We start from the raw sequence: 18,532 nt of genomic DNA, 5'->3' as shown, positions 1-18,532 counted from the left end.
GGGTCCGAGAGTCTTGGACTTGGGGCTAGTTTAGACCTTTTGAATTTGAATAAACGAACACGTTCAGACAACATGCCAACCTGTCCGTCTCTTGATTCTGATCTACCACATACACCAGCCATACTGTCCCTTTAATTATTGATGCAGAAAGTTTCTCTCCCTGTGCCTATCCTAGTATATTGGGATTGAGCTAAATCCTGCGACTGGAATTCTATGAACCCTATAATCTCTCTTCAGGTTGACAGTGAGAATGCAGAGTTGGGCACATTTTACATTGTGCCTTATTTACACTGTCTGTTCCCACAATCAGACATCCGAAGTCACAGGGCTCTGGAGGGCAAGTGCCGTGACTGGAGTCTCCAAATACGTATGTCGGAAATAACGCGCAGGTGCGGCCCACAATCTATTCCAAACCTGTGTCTGAGGGCTCGGCCCATGCACCACGGCGGCCCTGTGATCGCAAACCCCAAACACCTTATATGCTTAAGTCTAATACCGGCAACCTATTCCAGGCCAGAGTTTGCAATGAATCCCATCTGCAACCACTTACGCATGGCCTGACCCAGAGGAAACAGTCACTGGCTCATATAATCTGGGACAGGGAATTGGGCTAGTGTGGTAGTTTTGAGATGGGAAGCATTTGGAGGTGAATGGAGGCAGGAAATTAGAGAGGCTGAGAGAAGGCTGGAGTTTGGAGAAGGGGAAGTGTGAAACATCTGATGGATCTCTCACTGAACCCCTGCCTAAAGTCCCCTCCCTGGTGGTTAGGGGAAGGCAGACTCTTCCTGATCCCAATCCTGGGGGTGGTTGTGCTACGGGAGGATCACCTGGGAGGAGACTGGGCCCAGGGTGGTGAGGCGATTCCGTGGGATGAGACACAGCGTTTTTCCTCCGACAGGAACATTCTTTCCAATGTACCTAAAGATGCTATGGCCTATTGCCATTTTAATCTCTCAAACTCATATTAAATCTAAGGTTGTGAACTCTAAGGTTATAAAATCGAAGCACCCTAAACCAAAAGAAAGATCCTTTTTGTATCCAAAACTAATTACCCTCCTAAATCCCAAGGGTACATTATAAAGGATTTTGGAAATGTCTTCTCTAAACCATCTTCTGTAAAAACTATATCTCAGTGCCTCTCTGTGAAAAACTTTAAAGTAATTAAATCTACCCTTAAAAGTAAATCCCAAGTACAAAAACTGAACCTTGTTGAAAAGAACTACATATCTCAGAGTCCTAGAGGTATTGAGACTAGGAAGAGGACTGAAGAGGCATGTAGATGTAGTAGGCAGCAATTAAGCCCAGTAGCCATTGTAGCAGTCAGGTAATTGGAGCTGCACCTGAAAACAATTGACAAACCTGTGAGGCATAAAAGACCCCAGCAGGAAAGCAGGAGTAGGAGGAGCTGGAACAGGAGTTGGAAGGCTGGCAGTAGTAGTAGCAGAGGACAAGCACAAGGCTGGCAAGTCACAAGGAAGTGGGAGCACAGAAGGGATGCCTGAACGTGGAGACAGCAGATTTCACATGCAAGTTCTAAGGGGGTCCTGTTCTCCCAAAACCTGAATTGCAGGGGCTGCGCAGCGGAAGACTTGCTGGAAGCTGAGTTTTCCCCATGTGAGCCGAGTTGCAGTGATTGCAGAGCCGTGACCGTGCTGGAGCCCTAGGCCAGAAGCAGAAGGCAAGCTGAGGGCCTGGTGAGAAAAGGAAACTCCCAATCGAAGTGGCCACACCGTAGACACCTGTCGTAGAAGGGTGTGAGCCCCAAGTGAGCCAGAAGTAGCAGCAGTGGTATGAGGAAGTCTGGGAAGCAGAGAAACCTGCAAAAGCAGTGTCACTGAAGCCTGTGAGTGAAGCACAGCGTTCAGATACACTTAATAAGCCTTGCCAGTAACTATCCAGCCCCGAAAGGACACGCGTAATGTTTACAGCGAGTAAAAGCTGTTCGATATATTTAGAGTTTGGTTAACAATGGAATTGTTACACTCGTACTCGTAGTGAAATCCTTCACACTCACTTGAGAAACCAGAAGTGTTTAAACCCATTGTTGAACCTTGTAAAATGTGTTGCAGGCTCACGGAGTGGTCGCGTGTCTTTAATCGGAGCAACGCCTGTCGGACCATTACCGAATACCGAACATTGAATACTTACAAGTTAACTTAGAGCGAAATCTACATCAAAGAAAGGTTGTGTGTGCCCAATTGTGTTTCCCAAAGGAAGTCAGAGCTGCATCCTTTAACATTACACGGGAATGCAATTCTGTTCACAACTTTAAAATTGAAAATCTACCTTAAAGAGGTAGCTTTGCCCTAATATTGTTTCACTCACAAGACTGAATGTTATACTGTAACCAGAATTGACATTCTTTCTGAGAGGAACAAGCATTACCCAAGCCAAGAGGCATCACCTTTTCATAGTCAATCCATTTTGATTAAGAGTTCAAAAGCTATCCACCTACACTGTGACGTTGGTAACTGTCAAGTGGCCTAAGATAAGTGTGGCATTGTTACCTGAAGCTGAAAATGTTTGAGTAAAGCTGGGGAAGGGAGTTAAATGCGTGTGAAGTATACTCAAACATTTTACAGCCTGTGGTGCAAAAGACAGCTGGAGCTGAAAAGAAGTGTCTTGGGGCAGAAACAGGTCTTACTTGTGGCAGACAGACGGAAGAGGCTAACCCTTTTTAGGAAGTTATTAAAAGGACTAGTGTCTTGCCTACCTGAAGAGTTCAAAGTGTTTTGGTAATGCCTTCCTAATAACTTAAAAGTACCAAGCCGCAGTAGTTGAACTGTGGTTATTAAGTTGTCAGGGGATGTGACATTGCAGTGTTTTGAATTGGCAGCGGGCTGTGGGGCAAAGGTGACTGTTCTCACAACAGTAGAAGGGGGGGTTGTTGAAGGGGAAGCAGCAGCCTAAAGAAAAGCCTCCTGACAAATATACCAAATGTACTGAAGAAATCCTAACCAAATGTAAATTTGTAGCTGAAGAAGTTCTAAAGAATGGTGTATGATTGTCATTGAGGAAATATTTTGCTTACTTTTGAACTGTAACAAGAGACCAATTATAAACATAACCAGGATTATTATTGGTGCCATTTTCTTTGCTGGAAATTGAAAGGGAATCTTTTCATCCGGCACCAAAGAATTGTTACCAGTGGATTTTTGTTTGAACTTTTTATTTGATTTGGAACTGACCAGAACGGGTTCAAGACTTAGTTTTTCCTTTGAAAATTCTGAACTTGCCTTTTAGACCTTGGAAGGGATCATACCCAGGACAGGTGAAGACCATTCAGATATTGTTTTGCTTTATCATTTTCTTTGTATGTTTTGTTCTTTAGAGCGAGGGCCAGTTTACCCATGCCAGAGATTATTCCCTTAGCCTTTAGACTAGGTAAGGAATTCCTCAGAGTTGGGCAAGCAAGGCCTTGTTTGAAAATATATACTTTAATAAAATGTAATATTTTGAAAACTCCAGGCAGTTGTCTGCCTCGGATTACTGACCCCTCACAGGAGGAAGTAGGTGGTGACCCGAGATAAGGAGGCAGTGGAAATAAGAGCAAAGGGAAAGGCAAGATCAAGAACAAGGTGGTGTCGGTGAGCGCGAAGGAGTCAGTCAAGATAAAATCTAAGAAGAAGCTGGATAGCAAGATTATAGAGGCGGTGGGGGGAAAGAGAAGTGATGGAAGAAAGCAATGGATCCACAACTCGGCCTACACAGAATCAGAAGGTGGGGAGGGAGAATGAGCATGTGGCATGGGTGACGAGGATGAAAAACAGACAGAAGAAAGGTCAAGGAGAGGTCATCTGGGGCCCCCTGAGGGGCAGGCACATGTCGCGTTGAAGAAGGTAGACTTGCTGGGCTGTCGGCTGGTAAGAGCAGGACCCAGCAGTAGTGAAATAGACCAGACCCTAGAAAACAGTCTCGAAATCCTCTTTGATTGTCATTCATTAGGCCGAAGCTTGGGGGTCTAATTGAGCCAAATGTCCACTGCCAAAGCCAGCCAAACGGGGCCAGCATCTGACAATATTGAGGGACTTGTATTCTGACTGAAAAGAGTGAGCTGACACTGGAGAGAGACCTGTTAATCTGCAGAGACCTTTCCTTTAATAACATTTCCTTGAGAGGGACATATTGAAGGACCAAGTTAAGATGGATTTCCAAATTCAGCACTGGTGGGAGGATTTTGGGAGGCCATCTATTATGGTGAAAAGGGAGGACACTGATATATTAGCCAAACCCAATCAAGGTGAGGTAGCAGAGTGTCAAGGCTTAGTCTCAGGAAGGGTGCAAGACTGGTATAGGACCACATTGAGTCCACACAGAGCTATACCAGTAATTCCAGTTAGTCAGTTAAGTATAACAAAAATTGGCAATGTCAACAGTTTTGGCTTTTGTGTAGACCTGGGAAAGGCATTTGCCAGGCACTACCATAATGGTACTATCTGGCCATTAATGGTAGCAGCTGCAAAATTGTGCAAGCACCTGGCAAATGCCTATCTAATACTATGCCCAAACCAAAACTGTTGGCTTTTCTAGTGCTTGTTTTAACAGGATGTCAGTGAAGGACATGCATACTGCTTATAAATCAAGTGACTGAAGGCAGACCTGGCAAAGACCTTTATTACACCAATAATGCATTCAGAGCTCCAAATAATCCATTAAGTCCGAGAAGACTGCTTTGAAGAAACACTGGCAGGCTGTTTGAGCTCAAAGTATGATGTAAAGGCTGGCCTACGCTAGCTCCAAGAGATCCCATGAGGGTGTGTTTTGGGCAGGGAAGGGCAGGAATTGGATGGGAATGGCTATAAGGTTTAGCATGGCCATTGGCAGTCAATGGATGGGTCAATTACCAAACACCTACAAGCATTGTGGCCCTCCTCATATGCCGTCTTCCCCTAGCCTTACTCCAGTGCAATAGTTTGGGCTTAAAGCTGGCGCTAAAGCACCACCTTATAGCCAAAACTAAAAAGTTATTTATTAGGCCTTTAGTTACACACTAAGCAGATACAAATTCTAGGTAACTTTTGTCACACAAACCCTTATTAAACAGATCTATACTATCACCCATAGGAGACATAGAATAGCATTTGGTTCAATGACTTGTGAAATACAAGTAAGTACTTGCATGCATAGAAATAGGCAGTACTCTTCAGGGGGTAATCACAGAACAGCTTTCCTTACTCTTATGAAGTCCAACCCGAAGATGGTTTGGGGCCTTGTGCCCAAAGATCACCAGTTCCAAAGTATTCACTCTTCAGGTAGGTGTATATAAAGATTTGCAAGGCAAGCCATTCCTAGCATCTCCTGAATTTTTGAACTCAGGTGCTGACCTTCGCAGAAGGCCCAGCCCTGTGGGGGAAGGAACAGATCCTAATATTCCAGGCAGCTGTGTTAGTTGCTGGAGGAGATTGAGGCAGGTTGTTGGAGAGCAGTGGAAACAATACAGAGTTTAAAAGCTAGCATGAGGTTGTAGTACCAGGAGATGTAGATTGTATTGAGAAGGAGATGGAAGATGTATTAGCGAGGAAGATCTGGTGATATTAGGAAATGAAGGTCAGTATTCAGGAGGAGGAGGTAGTAACATCAAGAAGTGAAGTTGGTATTGAGGAGGTGGAACATGTGGAGGAAAAGGTATTACCATGAGGAGGTGTTAACAGCAAACGCAGAATGGAGACCCGAAAAAACAATAGCAGGTGGCAGAGATGAGGGAAGGTACAAGATCCAGGTTCTAGAGGCCAATGGTAGTGCTGTCCTGGTGACTGGGTAGTATGACCTAGCAGAGGAGAACCGCCAAGTCCCCTGGCCTAGCTTGGGATGTGGAGTGTGTAGGCAGGGGTCTCCGGGCTTCTATTCACCACAGGAGAGAAGTTGCAGTTCTACCTGTGGCTTGTGGACAAGCCAAGAAGACGTGCTGCAAATATTTTTTCAACATCAGAGCAGGAACATGGTATGGGAACCTCTGGGGAAAACCGCAACAGACTTTTACGAGATGCTCTTGGGTACTAGGACCCTGCAATACCACGCCACTGGGAGTCCAGAAGAAATCATCCCAGCCTCAGAGACTTTTCTTTTGGTTGCTTTATGATTTCAGATTTTTCCTCTTGTGTAAAATATATACCCATGAAACATTACCTCCTGATTCCAGTTTCTGTACTTTCCCTTTGTTCTCCTGACAAAGGGAAGTATTTTCTTGTAGATCTACTGTAAAAGTAGGCAGTGTGTCCCGGTAGAACACAGGATGTCGCAATAATCATGCATTTCCTGCAGAAAGGGGTGACCCTTGACCCCTGCACAGAAGTTATGGAGTCTCTTTTCTTGTGAACCTCGATTGAGGGCCTTGATTTTTTTTCTCCCGTCTTGCTGGCTGTAGACCATCAACACAAAGGTTCTAAGACACCGGTGGATTCTGCATGCCTCCCTGTATATCATTCTCTTAGTGCTTTTGTGCATTTGCACAGTCAGCCTTACCCTGACACCAGCCTGAATTCTGCATGAGGAAAGGAAACACCTCCAGGCGGCCGTTGGACCCACAAAGGAGTTACTCCACTCACGCCCATTGTATCCTCTCATCCTAACCCTGGGACTGTCTGAGTATATTTGGTTGTAAAAAATTAAATGAGCACCAAGCCCAGTGTGCAAGTTGTTCTTGGTGATTCAAGCACACAGCACTTTTATGACAGACAAGTTTGTCAAATATAAGACCTGTGATTATTTGAATGTTCCCCAACTGCACCTGATTTTACGCAAAGCAGACTTGAGCCATTCCTGGTGCTATTTGTCCCCTTCCTCTTTCTCATAGGGGTGTTTCAAGAGTGCAATAAGCACGTACCAGAATTCTTATAATATTGGAATGATCACAGATCAGAAAATAAGGTATATGGTTATTCTAGGTTTTGACAATGTGCTTTGCTCATTAAGACAAATGTAACTTTCTTATTTTCACTAAAATATATATCCTGGAATTGACGATTATAAATGAACATTGTGACATTTTAAAAAGAGCCAACTTATAATGTTGGCACAGTTAAATAATGTTCTTTTTTAAAATAGTAATAGCTACTTTTGCAGAATAAGAACAGCCCTGCCCCCAACATATGTTTTTTCTTTCTGATTGGGGATCTGTGTGCCACATGTGGGCTAGTTTTGGCAAACAGACATTCTACAGAACAACTCCCACCCACAAAGAAAGACAGGGCCGATGCAGCGCCGGGTACAACGAGTTATATAATTATATCAGGCTGTTATCATAACCATCCTAATAGCTTTCATGATTACCCAATGGAATGGGGTGTCTGGGCCCGCTGCTGGTTGCAGACCGGCCCCATGTCAGAGACAAGTGCATACAGAACCCTGTGCTATCCATTTTCCATATATATTCCCCTAGGCTCTTAACTTATTGGAGCCGAAGGAAGGATGGGGGTAAAACAATAACATGAGGTTTGAGAAAGGATTTGCCAGGAGGTTATGGATTGCCAATGTTTTGCAGAAAAAAGTAGGATTATTAAAGCTTGTATGTTTTCCATTTAAAAATGAATCCTAGACCTCGTTTACTTTTCTTTCCTTGTTAAATCATCGGTGTGTATCCATTAATGGGGTGAGCCTGACGTCACAATTGCAACACTATGAAAGAATCAAATTCTTATGGTAAATTTGAGTTTGCTCTGAATGCACTGCCTTTGTTTGCAAGACACCAATGTTCTCGTTTTAGATGCGTTACTGGTTGTCTGATTTTCTCTCGGGGTAAATGCAGGGTAACCTAACACGATCCCATATCTTCTTCCCATTTAGCCTATTCTATTCAAGGACAAAGCGTGCAAATGATCAGCCCATCGAGTGAGTCCCATCAGCAGGTGGTGGCCGTTGGGCAACCATTGGCCGTCCAGCCCCAAGGCACTGTCGTGGTACGTAGACCCTGGGGGCGGATTTTATCATTCATGATTTTGGCATTCTGGGTGACCTGCTAGCAAGCAAAGCGATTATGGGATTGCCGCATTAAGGACCGCGGGTAAAAACAGCAGATAAGTGTGGAGCATGCAGAATGATTGTGAAGACACCATTGCACCATGATGAATCACTCTTCCACTGGCTGACTACAGCACAGAACCCCTTCCCATGGGACTTGTGACTGATTACTTGAGAGTGGGGCATGCAGAATTATTGTAAAGACGGAATTGTACGATCGGACCGGAAAAAAAGGTATGACCGTACAAAAAGTCAGAAAGATGCTACCACCAAAGGTTCGAACACCCAAGTTCGAACCTTTGGTGGTAGTATTGTAGGTAAGTATAAGAAAAAAGACTGCGGGGGGGGTGTCCCTCGCAACACCCCGCTCACTATACAGTGTGGTATAGTGAGCAGAGGTTGCGGGGGACACCCCTGCAGCTCCCGAAAAAAAAAAAAAGAAAAGGACTCTTGCGGCGCTTGTTCCCGATCACGGAAGTGAAAGGGAACTGGCGCTGCAGAGACTCAGTGTGTAAAAAGGTAAGTAGGGTTTGTTTATGTTGGGGGTGTGGGTGGGGGAGTGTTGTGCGTATGTTGTGGTTGGGGGTATGGGTATGTAGGGGTTTGAATGCGTGTTCGCATGGAAAATGTGCGAACCTTTTGTGGTTCACACATTTCTCGTACAAACATTTCCGTTGCAGACTTTTCTGCGACGGAAAACTCACGCAGATCCGTAAAGACACCATTGCATCATGATAAATCACTCTTCCACTGGTGACTACAGCACAGAACCCCTTCTCATGGCACTTGTGACTTTGATTACTTGAAAGAGTGGGGTAATGCCGATTGCCATCATTGGATGTTCTGTATTTTCTTGATGTTTTACTGCATATCATTGAAAGAGGACATTGTTTCAATAAAAAGGTAATCTAGACGATCAATGTCTCAATATGGTTAATATTGCTGCTTCTTATTAACCATTAAAGCTTCCATTTCCTCATTCCATACCCGGCTTTCTTTGGTTCTGTTCTTATCTCTGCTCCCAGCATTCTGCTGAAAACATTGCATCAGACATTCTAAGAAAAGTGAACCTGTCCGTTGCGTAAGAGGGCAGAGTGAAGAAATGGGAGTACTGCAGAATATACAGTGCGAGTGCTTCTCTGTGCCAGAGCCGCCGGTCCGCGACAAGAAGAACCTTCCCAAATGGAAGCTGCAAATTGCGATTTTCCTGGAGGTGGTGGATTTGAAGGTGGTCACTGTTTGCTCAGGGCTCGGCTGGCTGGGCATTCCAGGGCCAGGAGCCTTTGCACAGACTGCAGGCACTGGTGGTTGGTTGGTCTGTGCAGAGGTGGCAGCATGGCCTTGCTCCTCAGGAGGTGCATGGCAGCCCATGCACATGTCTTTACATAGTGCAATTATCTCAGTGGGTGCAGCCGTTATGCTTTCCAGGGCCTGAACCTTTGCACAGACTGTGGGCACTGGTAGTTGGTTGGCCTGAGCAGAGGTGGCCTAATGGCCTTGTTCCTCAGGTTGTGCGGTGCCAGCCCATACACATGTCTTTACATAGTGCAATTCGAGGGGATTGTGTCCTCCGACGTATTCCACATCTATGACAGTCATCACCACAGCTGTGCTGCCTCGGAAAAAGATTTTGGCGTGGGCATCCTGCGTTGATGTCAATACGCTGTCCTCGCGGGGCTTCCGTCGAGGGTCGACGTCACTGGATGTTATATATAGGACGCACGGCGCCCGTAGCCTCAGTTCAATTTTTTCCGTGAACGTGTTCGCCTCGGAATCTCGGCGTGATCGATTCTTCTCCTGGTGAATCGGTTCTTCTACTTGGATGTTGTGAATATGTCTTCGTCTTCTTCTACCGCGAGGTCGGGCTTGAAGTGGCGTGACTGCGGTTCCAAGATGTCGCTTACGGACCCGCACAACGTCTACCTTTGGTGCCTAGGCGAGAGTCACGCCACCGACGACTGCAATGAGTGCCAGTCTTTGACGTCGAAGGCCTTGCGGGAGCGGAAGAAGAAGTTGTCTGTAGGTAGGGTTTCCAAACCCTGTAAATCGAAATCTGCTGGGCTTTCGAACAATGATTCGAGGGGCGAGACTCCGCGTTGGCATAAGTCCAGGGGGGTCTCGTTCTCGGAGTGGGTCCCGCCATTCCTCTGCCTCTTCTGGGCACTTGCGGAAGCGCTGTCACCGGTCCCCTTCCCCGTCCTCGTCAGAGGACTCCGCCAGACAGCGGGTAGCTTGTCCCAACAAGCATTCATCGCCAGCGGAATGGGATGCATTCCGCAAGGAGATGATGGTGATTTTCAAATCGTAGGGCACCGTTCCATCCACGCCTTCGAGAGATGCCGGCAGGGAATGAGCTAGTGCCACCGCTCGCACGCCTTTGGGCTCGGACGGTCGGTGTGATCATTGGGAGCCGTCGAGGTTCCGATCGGACAAGGTTGATTGCCATAGCCGTGCCAGGTCCAGGTCCCGGTCCTCGATGCCCTCGAGACCGTCAGAGTCTGTGAGGCCTTCTAAGAAGGCATAGACGCCGTCAGCGCCATGTCCGTCGAGGGACTCTCTCGAGGCTCCGGTTCCGAGGAAGTCATTTGCGACAAGGTATTCGAAGGACACGCTTGGGGCTCTGGCCTCGAAGCCGTTGTCGACGCCTCGTTTGATGCCGATTCTACTGGCACCCTTGACGCCTTTCGAGGAGAATTTGCCAGAGGTACCCCGGAGAGCAGTGGAACCTCTGAGGAAGGCCCTCAGTAAATCAGTGAGGCCTGTGTTTGAGCCTTTTCCTCTACCCTCATCCAGGGATTTATTCCAACTTTTGGATTACATCTCAGAGGTGGAAGAAGGGTCAGATGAGGAGGGGGTTGTACCTACTGAGGTTCCTGACGACCTGTTGTCTGGTCACAGCCAGATAGAAGACCTGCGTCAATCCTTGCATGATGCCAGTGGTTTGGACACCTCTCCGGAGGTTGAGTTTAGCAGGCCTGAGCCTGGTACACATGCGGAGTCCTCGTACAGGCGTCTCATGTCGAGGGTGACTGAGTACTTGGGGTGATCTGCTCCACCTGTGGATTTTCTGCAGGATGACCTGACGGATATATTGGACCAAGATCCACCCACTGACCCGGTGCTGCCATTTCATATGGCCTTACAAAGAAGGGTGGCGGTGGCTTGTACTGCTCCGGAGAGTCTCCCGGCAGTGAACAAGTCGCTACCGAAAAAATAACGTCCAGCCAGTGGCGACCCCTGCTACTTGTCTACGCACCCCACTCCTCAGAGTTTGGTGGTGCAGGTGGCTACGGCCCCAGCAAAGCAGGCTGCGTACCCTAACATCCCTCCGGATAGGGACAACAAGCGCTTTGATGGTTGGGCGAAGAAAGTATTTTCATATGGGGGTATGGCTTTAAAGGCAGCCAACTCTGTTTCTCCGTTTGTACCTTGGCAAGATTCACTCACGCTTTGTGGAATTGTGTATCTTTGGCGGCTGAACATATTCCCGATGGGGAGGAACGGGATGGTTTTTTGGCCCTCGTGCAGGATGGCAAGGATGCCATGTGTGAATCCGTTCAGTCGGGTCTGGACATGGCAGACTGTGTCAGCCGGTCCATGGCGGCGAGCATCGTGATGCGCAGGTTTGTGTGGTTGCGGAAGTCGGGGTTTTCTCCTGATGTGCAGTCCTGGCTTTTCAACATGCCCTTTGATGGTGTCCATCTTTTTGGCAGCAAGGCTGACGAGAGCCTTGAGAGGTTGCAGACCTCCAAAGCTGCAGCAAAGTCGTTGAGTGTTGCAGTACGTCAACCTCTGCCTTTTCGTCCTAGGGGACAGCAGTGGAGGGGAGGTTCCTATCGATACTACTCTTCTTTTGGTAGATCGAGGAGCTGCCAGTCAAGGGGGCAAACGTAGGAGTACCAGAGGTGGAAAACAAGGGACTTGAGGTGCCAAAGCCGCTCGGGCAGTTGCCTCTTTTCCCTCAGGCACTGCCGCAGCCGCTTCAGCTCACTCATGAAAGGGGGGATTCACGTCTACCCTACCTGGACGATTGGTTGCTCAGGGCGCGCTCTCCTGAGCAAGTTCTGGATCATCTGTCCGTCACCTGCCACTCCCTTCACAAACTGGGCTTCTCCCTCAACTTGAAGTCCCACGTGACACCTACCCAGCGGCTCCAGTACATCTGAGCAGTGCTCGACACATCCCTGGGGCAGTGTTCGCCTCCCCAGGTGAGGGCTCATCACATTCTACAGATGGTGGACAAGTTTCAACATACCCAGAGTTTCCCGGCGTTCGAGTTCTTGAGGTTGCTCGGCCTCATGGAATCCTGCATTCTATTGGTGCCGTAAGCCAGGCTGCAATGAGAGATCTCTGCAGTGGGCTCTCAAGATGCAGTGGTCGCAGTGCTCCTGCGGGATGTCGTATCCCGTTCAGGTGCCGCCCTCGGTCGCCCAGGATCTTCTTTGGTGGGCCGACAAAGGCATTCTGATCAAGGGAGCACCATTTTGGCTACCCTGGCCGGAGGTGACGATCGCGACGGACATATCCCTCACGGGATGGGGAGCTCATGCCAACGAGTTGACAGCGGTCATTGGTCTCTGTCGAGTCCAGACTCCACATCAATCTGTCAGAGCTGCGAGCTGTCAGGCTAGCCCTGAAGGCTTTTCTGCTGTCTGTGCTGGGGAAGAATATCCTGATTATGACGGACAATACAGTGGCAATGCACTACCTCAACAAAAGGGGGGGCAGGGTCACTCCCACTGTGCAGGGAGGCGATGCAGCTCTGGTTCTGGGCCATTCAGCAGGAAATTTCGATCACGGAAGTTCATCTGGCCGGCAACGAAAACGCGGCGGTGGACGCTCTGAGCAGGCAGAGCACGGTCTCTCACAAGTGTTAGCTGGCTCAGGAAGTTCTCTTGGAGATCTTCGCCCTTTGGGAGACCCCTCAAGTGGATCTCTTTGCCACCAGTGTCAACCGGAAGTGCGAAAGATTCTGCTTGCGGGAATTTCCTCTAAGAGGAGCCTTAGGGGACGCATTCGTAGTGGAGTGGTCCTTCCCACTGTTGTATGCGTTTCCTCCCGTCCTTGTCATTCCGCAAGTGTTGCGGAGGTAACAAAGGTTCGCTTCCCGAATGATCCTCATTGCTTCAGCATGGGCCAGGAGAGCGTGGTACCCGGACCTTCTCGACATATCCATCTGCCCTCCACGCCGTCTTCCCTACCGAGACGATCTGCTCTCATGGGAGGGGGGTCGGGTTCACCATCCAGAGGTCAAGTCTCTCAACCTTCATACTTGGTATCTGAAAGCTTGAGATACAAGGATTGGGACCTCCCTGAAGACGTGATGGAGGTGTTGCTTTTGGCCAGAAGGCCAGCAACAAAATATCGGTATCGTTGCCGTTGGAGAAAGTTCTGCGACTGGTGCAGGGTTCAGAATGTGGATCCTTTTCAGTGTTCAATTCCTGTGGTTTTGTCTTTTTTGCTTTCATTAGCCCACAAGGGCTTTCAAGTGGGTACCATTAAGGGTTACCTGGTGGCTCTGTCCATATTTAAGCGCTCGTCTGAGGAGTGTTCTTATTTTAAGATTCCTTTGATTTCTCAGTTTTTGAAAGTACTAACTAATGTGTTTCCACCCACCCCGTTCCAGGTGCCGGGATGGGATTTGAACTTGGTTCTAAAATTCCTCATGGGAGCTCCGTTTGAGCCCTTACATTCTTGTCCTTTGAGACAGTTGACCTTTAAGACTGTATTTTTGGTTGCGGTTACTTCTGCTCGCAGAGTGAGTGAGTTGCAGGCACTATCCACCAAGCCACCTTTCACGGTGTTCCATAAGGACAGGGTTGTCCTTAGGATTTGTCCTTCTTTTCTTCCGAAGGTTGTGTCGGAATTTCATTTGAGCCAGAAGGTAATTCTTCCGGCGTTCTATCCTCCTCCACATCCTGGTAAGGAATTGGAGAGGCTCCATAGGTTGGATCCAAGGAGAGCTTTGAGCTTCTATCTCTCACGGATGTCCCGGGTCAGAGTGGACAATCAGCTGTTTGTAGGCGTTTAGGTCAAGCTGTTACCAACCAGACCTTGTCCAGATGGATCATTTTGACGATCTCTGAATGTTACCGTTTGTCGGGTAAAGACCCTCTGGTAGGCTTACGGGCCCATTCTACTAGGGGTGTGGCTGCCTCTACTGCTCTGCAGGGGGGTGTTCCAATTCGTAATATTTGTGAAGCAGCCACATGGGCCTCTGTCCATACTTTTGTAAAACACTACTCCCTGGATTCTATCCATGGGCAAGATTTGGCCTTTGGTAAGGCGGTCCTCTATTCTGGAATTTGATTGGGTATTCTAAAATTCGAAATTCTTTTCCCACCTCCATACGTTGATACTGCTTTGGGAGTCTGTCATATATGTGGAATACGTCGGAGAACACAATCCCCTCGAAGAACAAGTTACTTTCTTACCTGGTAACGTTATTTCGATGGGATGTTCCTCCGACGTATTCCACATCGCACCCTCCCAGCCTGCCCCTCTACTGAATTTCTTGTGTGATTGCAGCTTACCTTTCCGCAAGGCTTTATGCAGTCATACTGGCAGGAGATTGGTGCCACACGTTCTGGGAAAAAACTACAACTGAGGCTACGGGCGCCGTGCATCCTAGATATAACATCTGGGGACGTCGAGCCTCGACAGAGACCCACGAGGACAGCGTATCGACGTCATCGACGCAGGACGCCAATACCAAAAAACAATTCTGAGGCAGCACAGCTGTGGCGATTACTGTCATAGATGTGGAATACGTCGGAGGAACATCCCATCGAAAGAACGTTACCAGGTAAGAAAGTAACTTGTTGTTCTCTCCGTTTGTGCAGTGCGTGCATCCGTTATGCTTTCCAGGGCCCGAATCTTTGCACAGACTGCCGCACTGGTGGCTGGTTGGTCTGAGCAGAGGTGGCAGCATGGCCTTGTTCCTCAGGTTGTGCGGTGCCAGCCCATGCACGTGTCTTTACATAGTGCAATTCTCTCTGTGTGTGCAGTGCGGGCAGCTGTTCTGCTTTCCCGGGCCTGAATCTTTGCTGCTGTCTTGGCACTTGCGATAGGCGACTCACGAGTTTAGCTGGCATCCCTCCCTGTGTAGGACACTGGCATAAGCGTTCAGTGATGTATTAGAACTTCCAGTTAGGTTCCTTCCCCAGGAAGCAGGAAGTGCCGCCTGCTTACATTTAGAAACAGGCACTGCTCCATCGCCAGTGCATAAGTCATTGTAAGAGGTTATGAGGCACTTAATTTAGAGTGATGTCAACCTATCTGGTGTTCATTCTGAATGCTACTGCTACAGCTGTGCGTGCACTCTGCTTACCGGGAAAATGATCCCGTGCAGTGGCACATGGCAGTTCCCCATGCCCCGCTGTCCTCTCAAGCCATGGATTCCTGTACGGCAATGTCCACCTCCTCCTTTGTGCGGAAGGTGTAATGCAATGGGTTAGGGGTTCCATGCACACGATTGATGTTTTAGCTTTCGGTGTCTTTCTCTTCCCATTTCCCAACAAAGCATGCATTTATTGCCGATTATGAACATTGCCCAGGATTTACCATTACTTATTCTACTCTAATTTAGAAATGGAAAAGCTTATAATATTGATAATTTGCAAATAGTGCTTGATAAGTATTTTGCATTTCCCCTAGAGGGTTGTGTTGGTTTAATAATGATCAAATAATCTTTTTACACAATAATACTTTATCACGGTAAAGTGGTGTCATTAAGCAAGCACTTATATAGAATGTGCGTAGTGTGGATTGAAAAGGCCATCAAGAGCACGAAGCTGGTAGAAGCTATGACAATTCAATGAGCTCCATCTCACTGTAAGGTCAATGCAGTGCTAGCAATCTCACCGCAAGGGCAATCTCACAGCAAGGGAAACACAATGCAGCCGTTGCAGTGAAAACAATCTCACCACCAGGGCAAAACAATGTAGCCATTGCAGTGCAAGCAATCTCACCGCAAGGGCAACACAATGCAGCCGTTGCAGTGCAAGCAATCTCACCGCAAGGGTAACGCAATGCTGCCGTTGCAGTGCAAGCCATCTCACCGCTAGGGCAACACAATGCAGCCGTTGCAGTGCAAGCAACCTCACCACAAGGGCAACACAATGCAGGCGTTGCAGTGCAAGCAACCTCACCACAAGGGCAAAACAATGCAGCCGTTGCAGTGCAAGCAATCTCACAGCAAGGGCAACACAATACAGCCATTGTAGTGCAAGCAATCTCATTGCAAGGGCAACACAATGTATCCGTTGCAGTGCAAGCAATCTCATTGCAAGGGCAACACAATGTATCCGTTGCAGTGCAAGCAATCTCATTGCAAGGGCAACACAATCCTGCCGTTGTAGTGCAAGCAATCTCACCGGAAAGGCAATGCAATGCAGCCATTGCCGTGCAAGCAATCTCACCGCATTGCAGTGCAAGCAATCTCACCGCAATGGCAACACAATGTTAATGTTAAAGGACATTTGTACCGCGCACTATCACCACCGGAGTGGTCCCTTTGCGCTCTGGCGGCTCTGAAAGAGGAGGAGGAGGTTGAGTTAGTGGGAGGAAGCAGGAAAAGTGCAAGAGAGCAGTGATGTGCTGTTGGCGGCCTCAGCCCGGTAGGTCCGTTGGCTGGGCCTGGGGTGTTTGCGGCCGGTAGTCTTTGTGTACTGTTGTGCAAGGCTATGTGTTTTTGTTTTGTTGTTGCAATGTAGTGAAGTTTGTGCGGTTTGTTGTGCTGTAGGTTTTGGTTGTGTTTGGTTTGGAGTTTGAGAGGTGTATGCAGAAAGGGAAATTGTTAGTAGGGTTGGTTAGTTTGCGTCTCTATCCTGAATTGAAGCGCTCGGCTTGCGTATTCTCCCCTGTTGCGGCTCTGTCCTGATCTGGGTCTGACTGGCATACAGGTTCCTTACTCCTCTAGCCCCCACCTCAAACATGCTCTCTCATAGCTCCCCTTATCCTCCATTTCATACTCCTGTGGCCAGTGCATCTGCCAATGACAACCTCTCAGGTGGTGGGGTGATTGCCAATATCTCGATAATTCCACACCAATGTGGAACCTGGCGGTAATTAAAGTAAGGGGCGAGCGAAAGTGTTGGTGAGAACACAATGCAGCTGTTTCAGTGCAAGCCATCTCACCGTAAAGGCAACGCAATGCAGCCATTGCAGTACAAGCAATCCCACTGCAAGGGGCAACTCAGTGCAGCCATTGCAGTGCAAGCAATCACACCGCAAGGGCAATGTAATGTAGCCATTGGAGTGCAAGCAATCTCACTGCAAGGGCAACACAATGTAGCCATTGCAGTGCAAGCAATCTCACCATAAGTGGAACACAATGTAGCCATTTCAGTGCAAGTAATCTTAGTGCAAGTTCAACGCAATCCACCCATTGCAGAGCAAGCAATCCCACTGTGAGGGTAACACAATGTAGCCATAGCAGTGCGAGCAATCTCACTACAAGGTCATGTTGACCGTGGTGGGATTTAGAAGGTGCCCTGCCTGCGACGGATCCTTCCCCACTTTGGACCCGCACGTGCTCTGCCTGCGGTGCCTGGGTGAAGACCACGGCTGCTCAGCGTTCGACACACTTACTCCACGAGCTCTAAAGAACAGGTTAGCCAGGTGGAGGGAGTTGTTTTCCAGATCACCACTAGAGCAGATCAAGGAGTATGTGCGCAGGAAGACCAAACCGAAGGGAAGTATATTGTTCTCAAAAGCACCCTGCCAGGGCGACTCCTTTCCAGGGAAGCAACCAAGCGGGAGGAGCCTATTAGACTCTAGTACCAGCAAGGGGACTGAGGCTCTCCGAGCTGCCGGCCTCACGGTCAAGGGACCATGGATCCTCTCGGTCCCAGCGCAGAGGGGCCCAAGAGCTCTGGTACGGGGAATCCCCCCCCACCCCCGAGGGGCTCTGCTCTACTAACGGGCACAAGCCTGAGGGGGCGCCTGCATGCAATATGGAAAGCACTACCGGAGTCACATCCGAGGGCACATTGCCTCCCAGGTCCATACCTGAGGTGCAGGGAATGCCCGAACCTATGCTCCCAAGTAGACAGACTGGGGCCAGGCCCGGGGCATCAGTTGACACGCATCAAGCATATGCTGTAGTGCAAGATAAAATGGCCGTGCAGCCAGTCAAAATGGCAGCTCGTCCGGAGACGCGCACTTCAGCGAGCTCAAAGGCCTGATTTCACGACGAGGGTGGAATGGTTGACTATGGTCACATGGTGCACCTCATACCCGACTACATGTACAAAGGAACCCTACACAGAGGCAGGCTATGCCCAGGGCAGGCAAGCCACAGTGAGGACTCGGCAGTATGCACTGGCACACACCTGTGTACCATTGCAGGAGCGTGGTTCACCAGCATGTGAACGCTTTTTTGACAAGTTCCTTGCCCTAATGAAATCTCGTCAGATGGGGAATATACTTCAGGGTATTATCCAAGGCATGATCTCACTAGCCCTCCCGCAGCAGCCATTTCCAGTACAGACACTGTCTCCATCACAAGAGTTGGCTACCATACAGCCCTAAGTCCCAAACACCACGGTGGCCTCGCCCTAGCCCATGTAGCCTC

At 48.5% G+C, this 18,532-nt stretch overlaps 1 protein-coding gene across 2 annotated transcripts in view; it reads left to right on the top strand.

The window, feature by feature from the left end:
- Window positions 1-18,532, top strand: part of MON2 (MON2 homolog, regulator of endosome-to-Golgi trafficking) — a 1,155,350-nt gene that overhangs the window by 633,372 nt on the left and 503,446 nt on the right. For both annotated transcript variants that reach the window (XM_069629845.1, XM_069629844.1), the window contains exon 15: window positions 7,783-7,895. In XM_069629845.1, the coding sequence (XP_069485946.1) occupies window positions 7,783-7,895 (113 nt within the window). The remainder of the gene's footprint in view (window positions 1-7,782; window positions 7,896-18,532) is intronic.

Source organism: Ambystoma mexicanum, chromosome 12 (assembly GCF_040938575.1).
Source record: "Ambystoma mexicanum isolate Mex_15411 chromosome 12, UKY_AmexF1_1, whole genome shotgun sequence".
In the NCBI taxonomy this organism is placed as follows: Eukaryota; Metazoa; Chordata; class Amphibia; order Caudata; family Ambystomatidae; genus Ambystoma; species Ambystoma mexicanum.
This window is presented reverse-complemented; position numbering and strand designations above follow the sequence as displayed.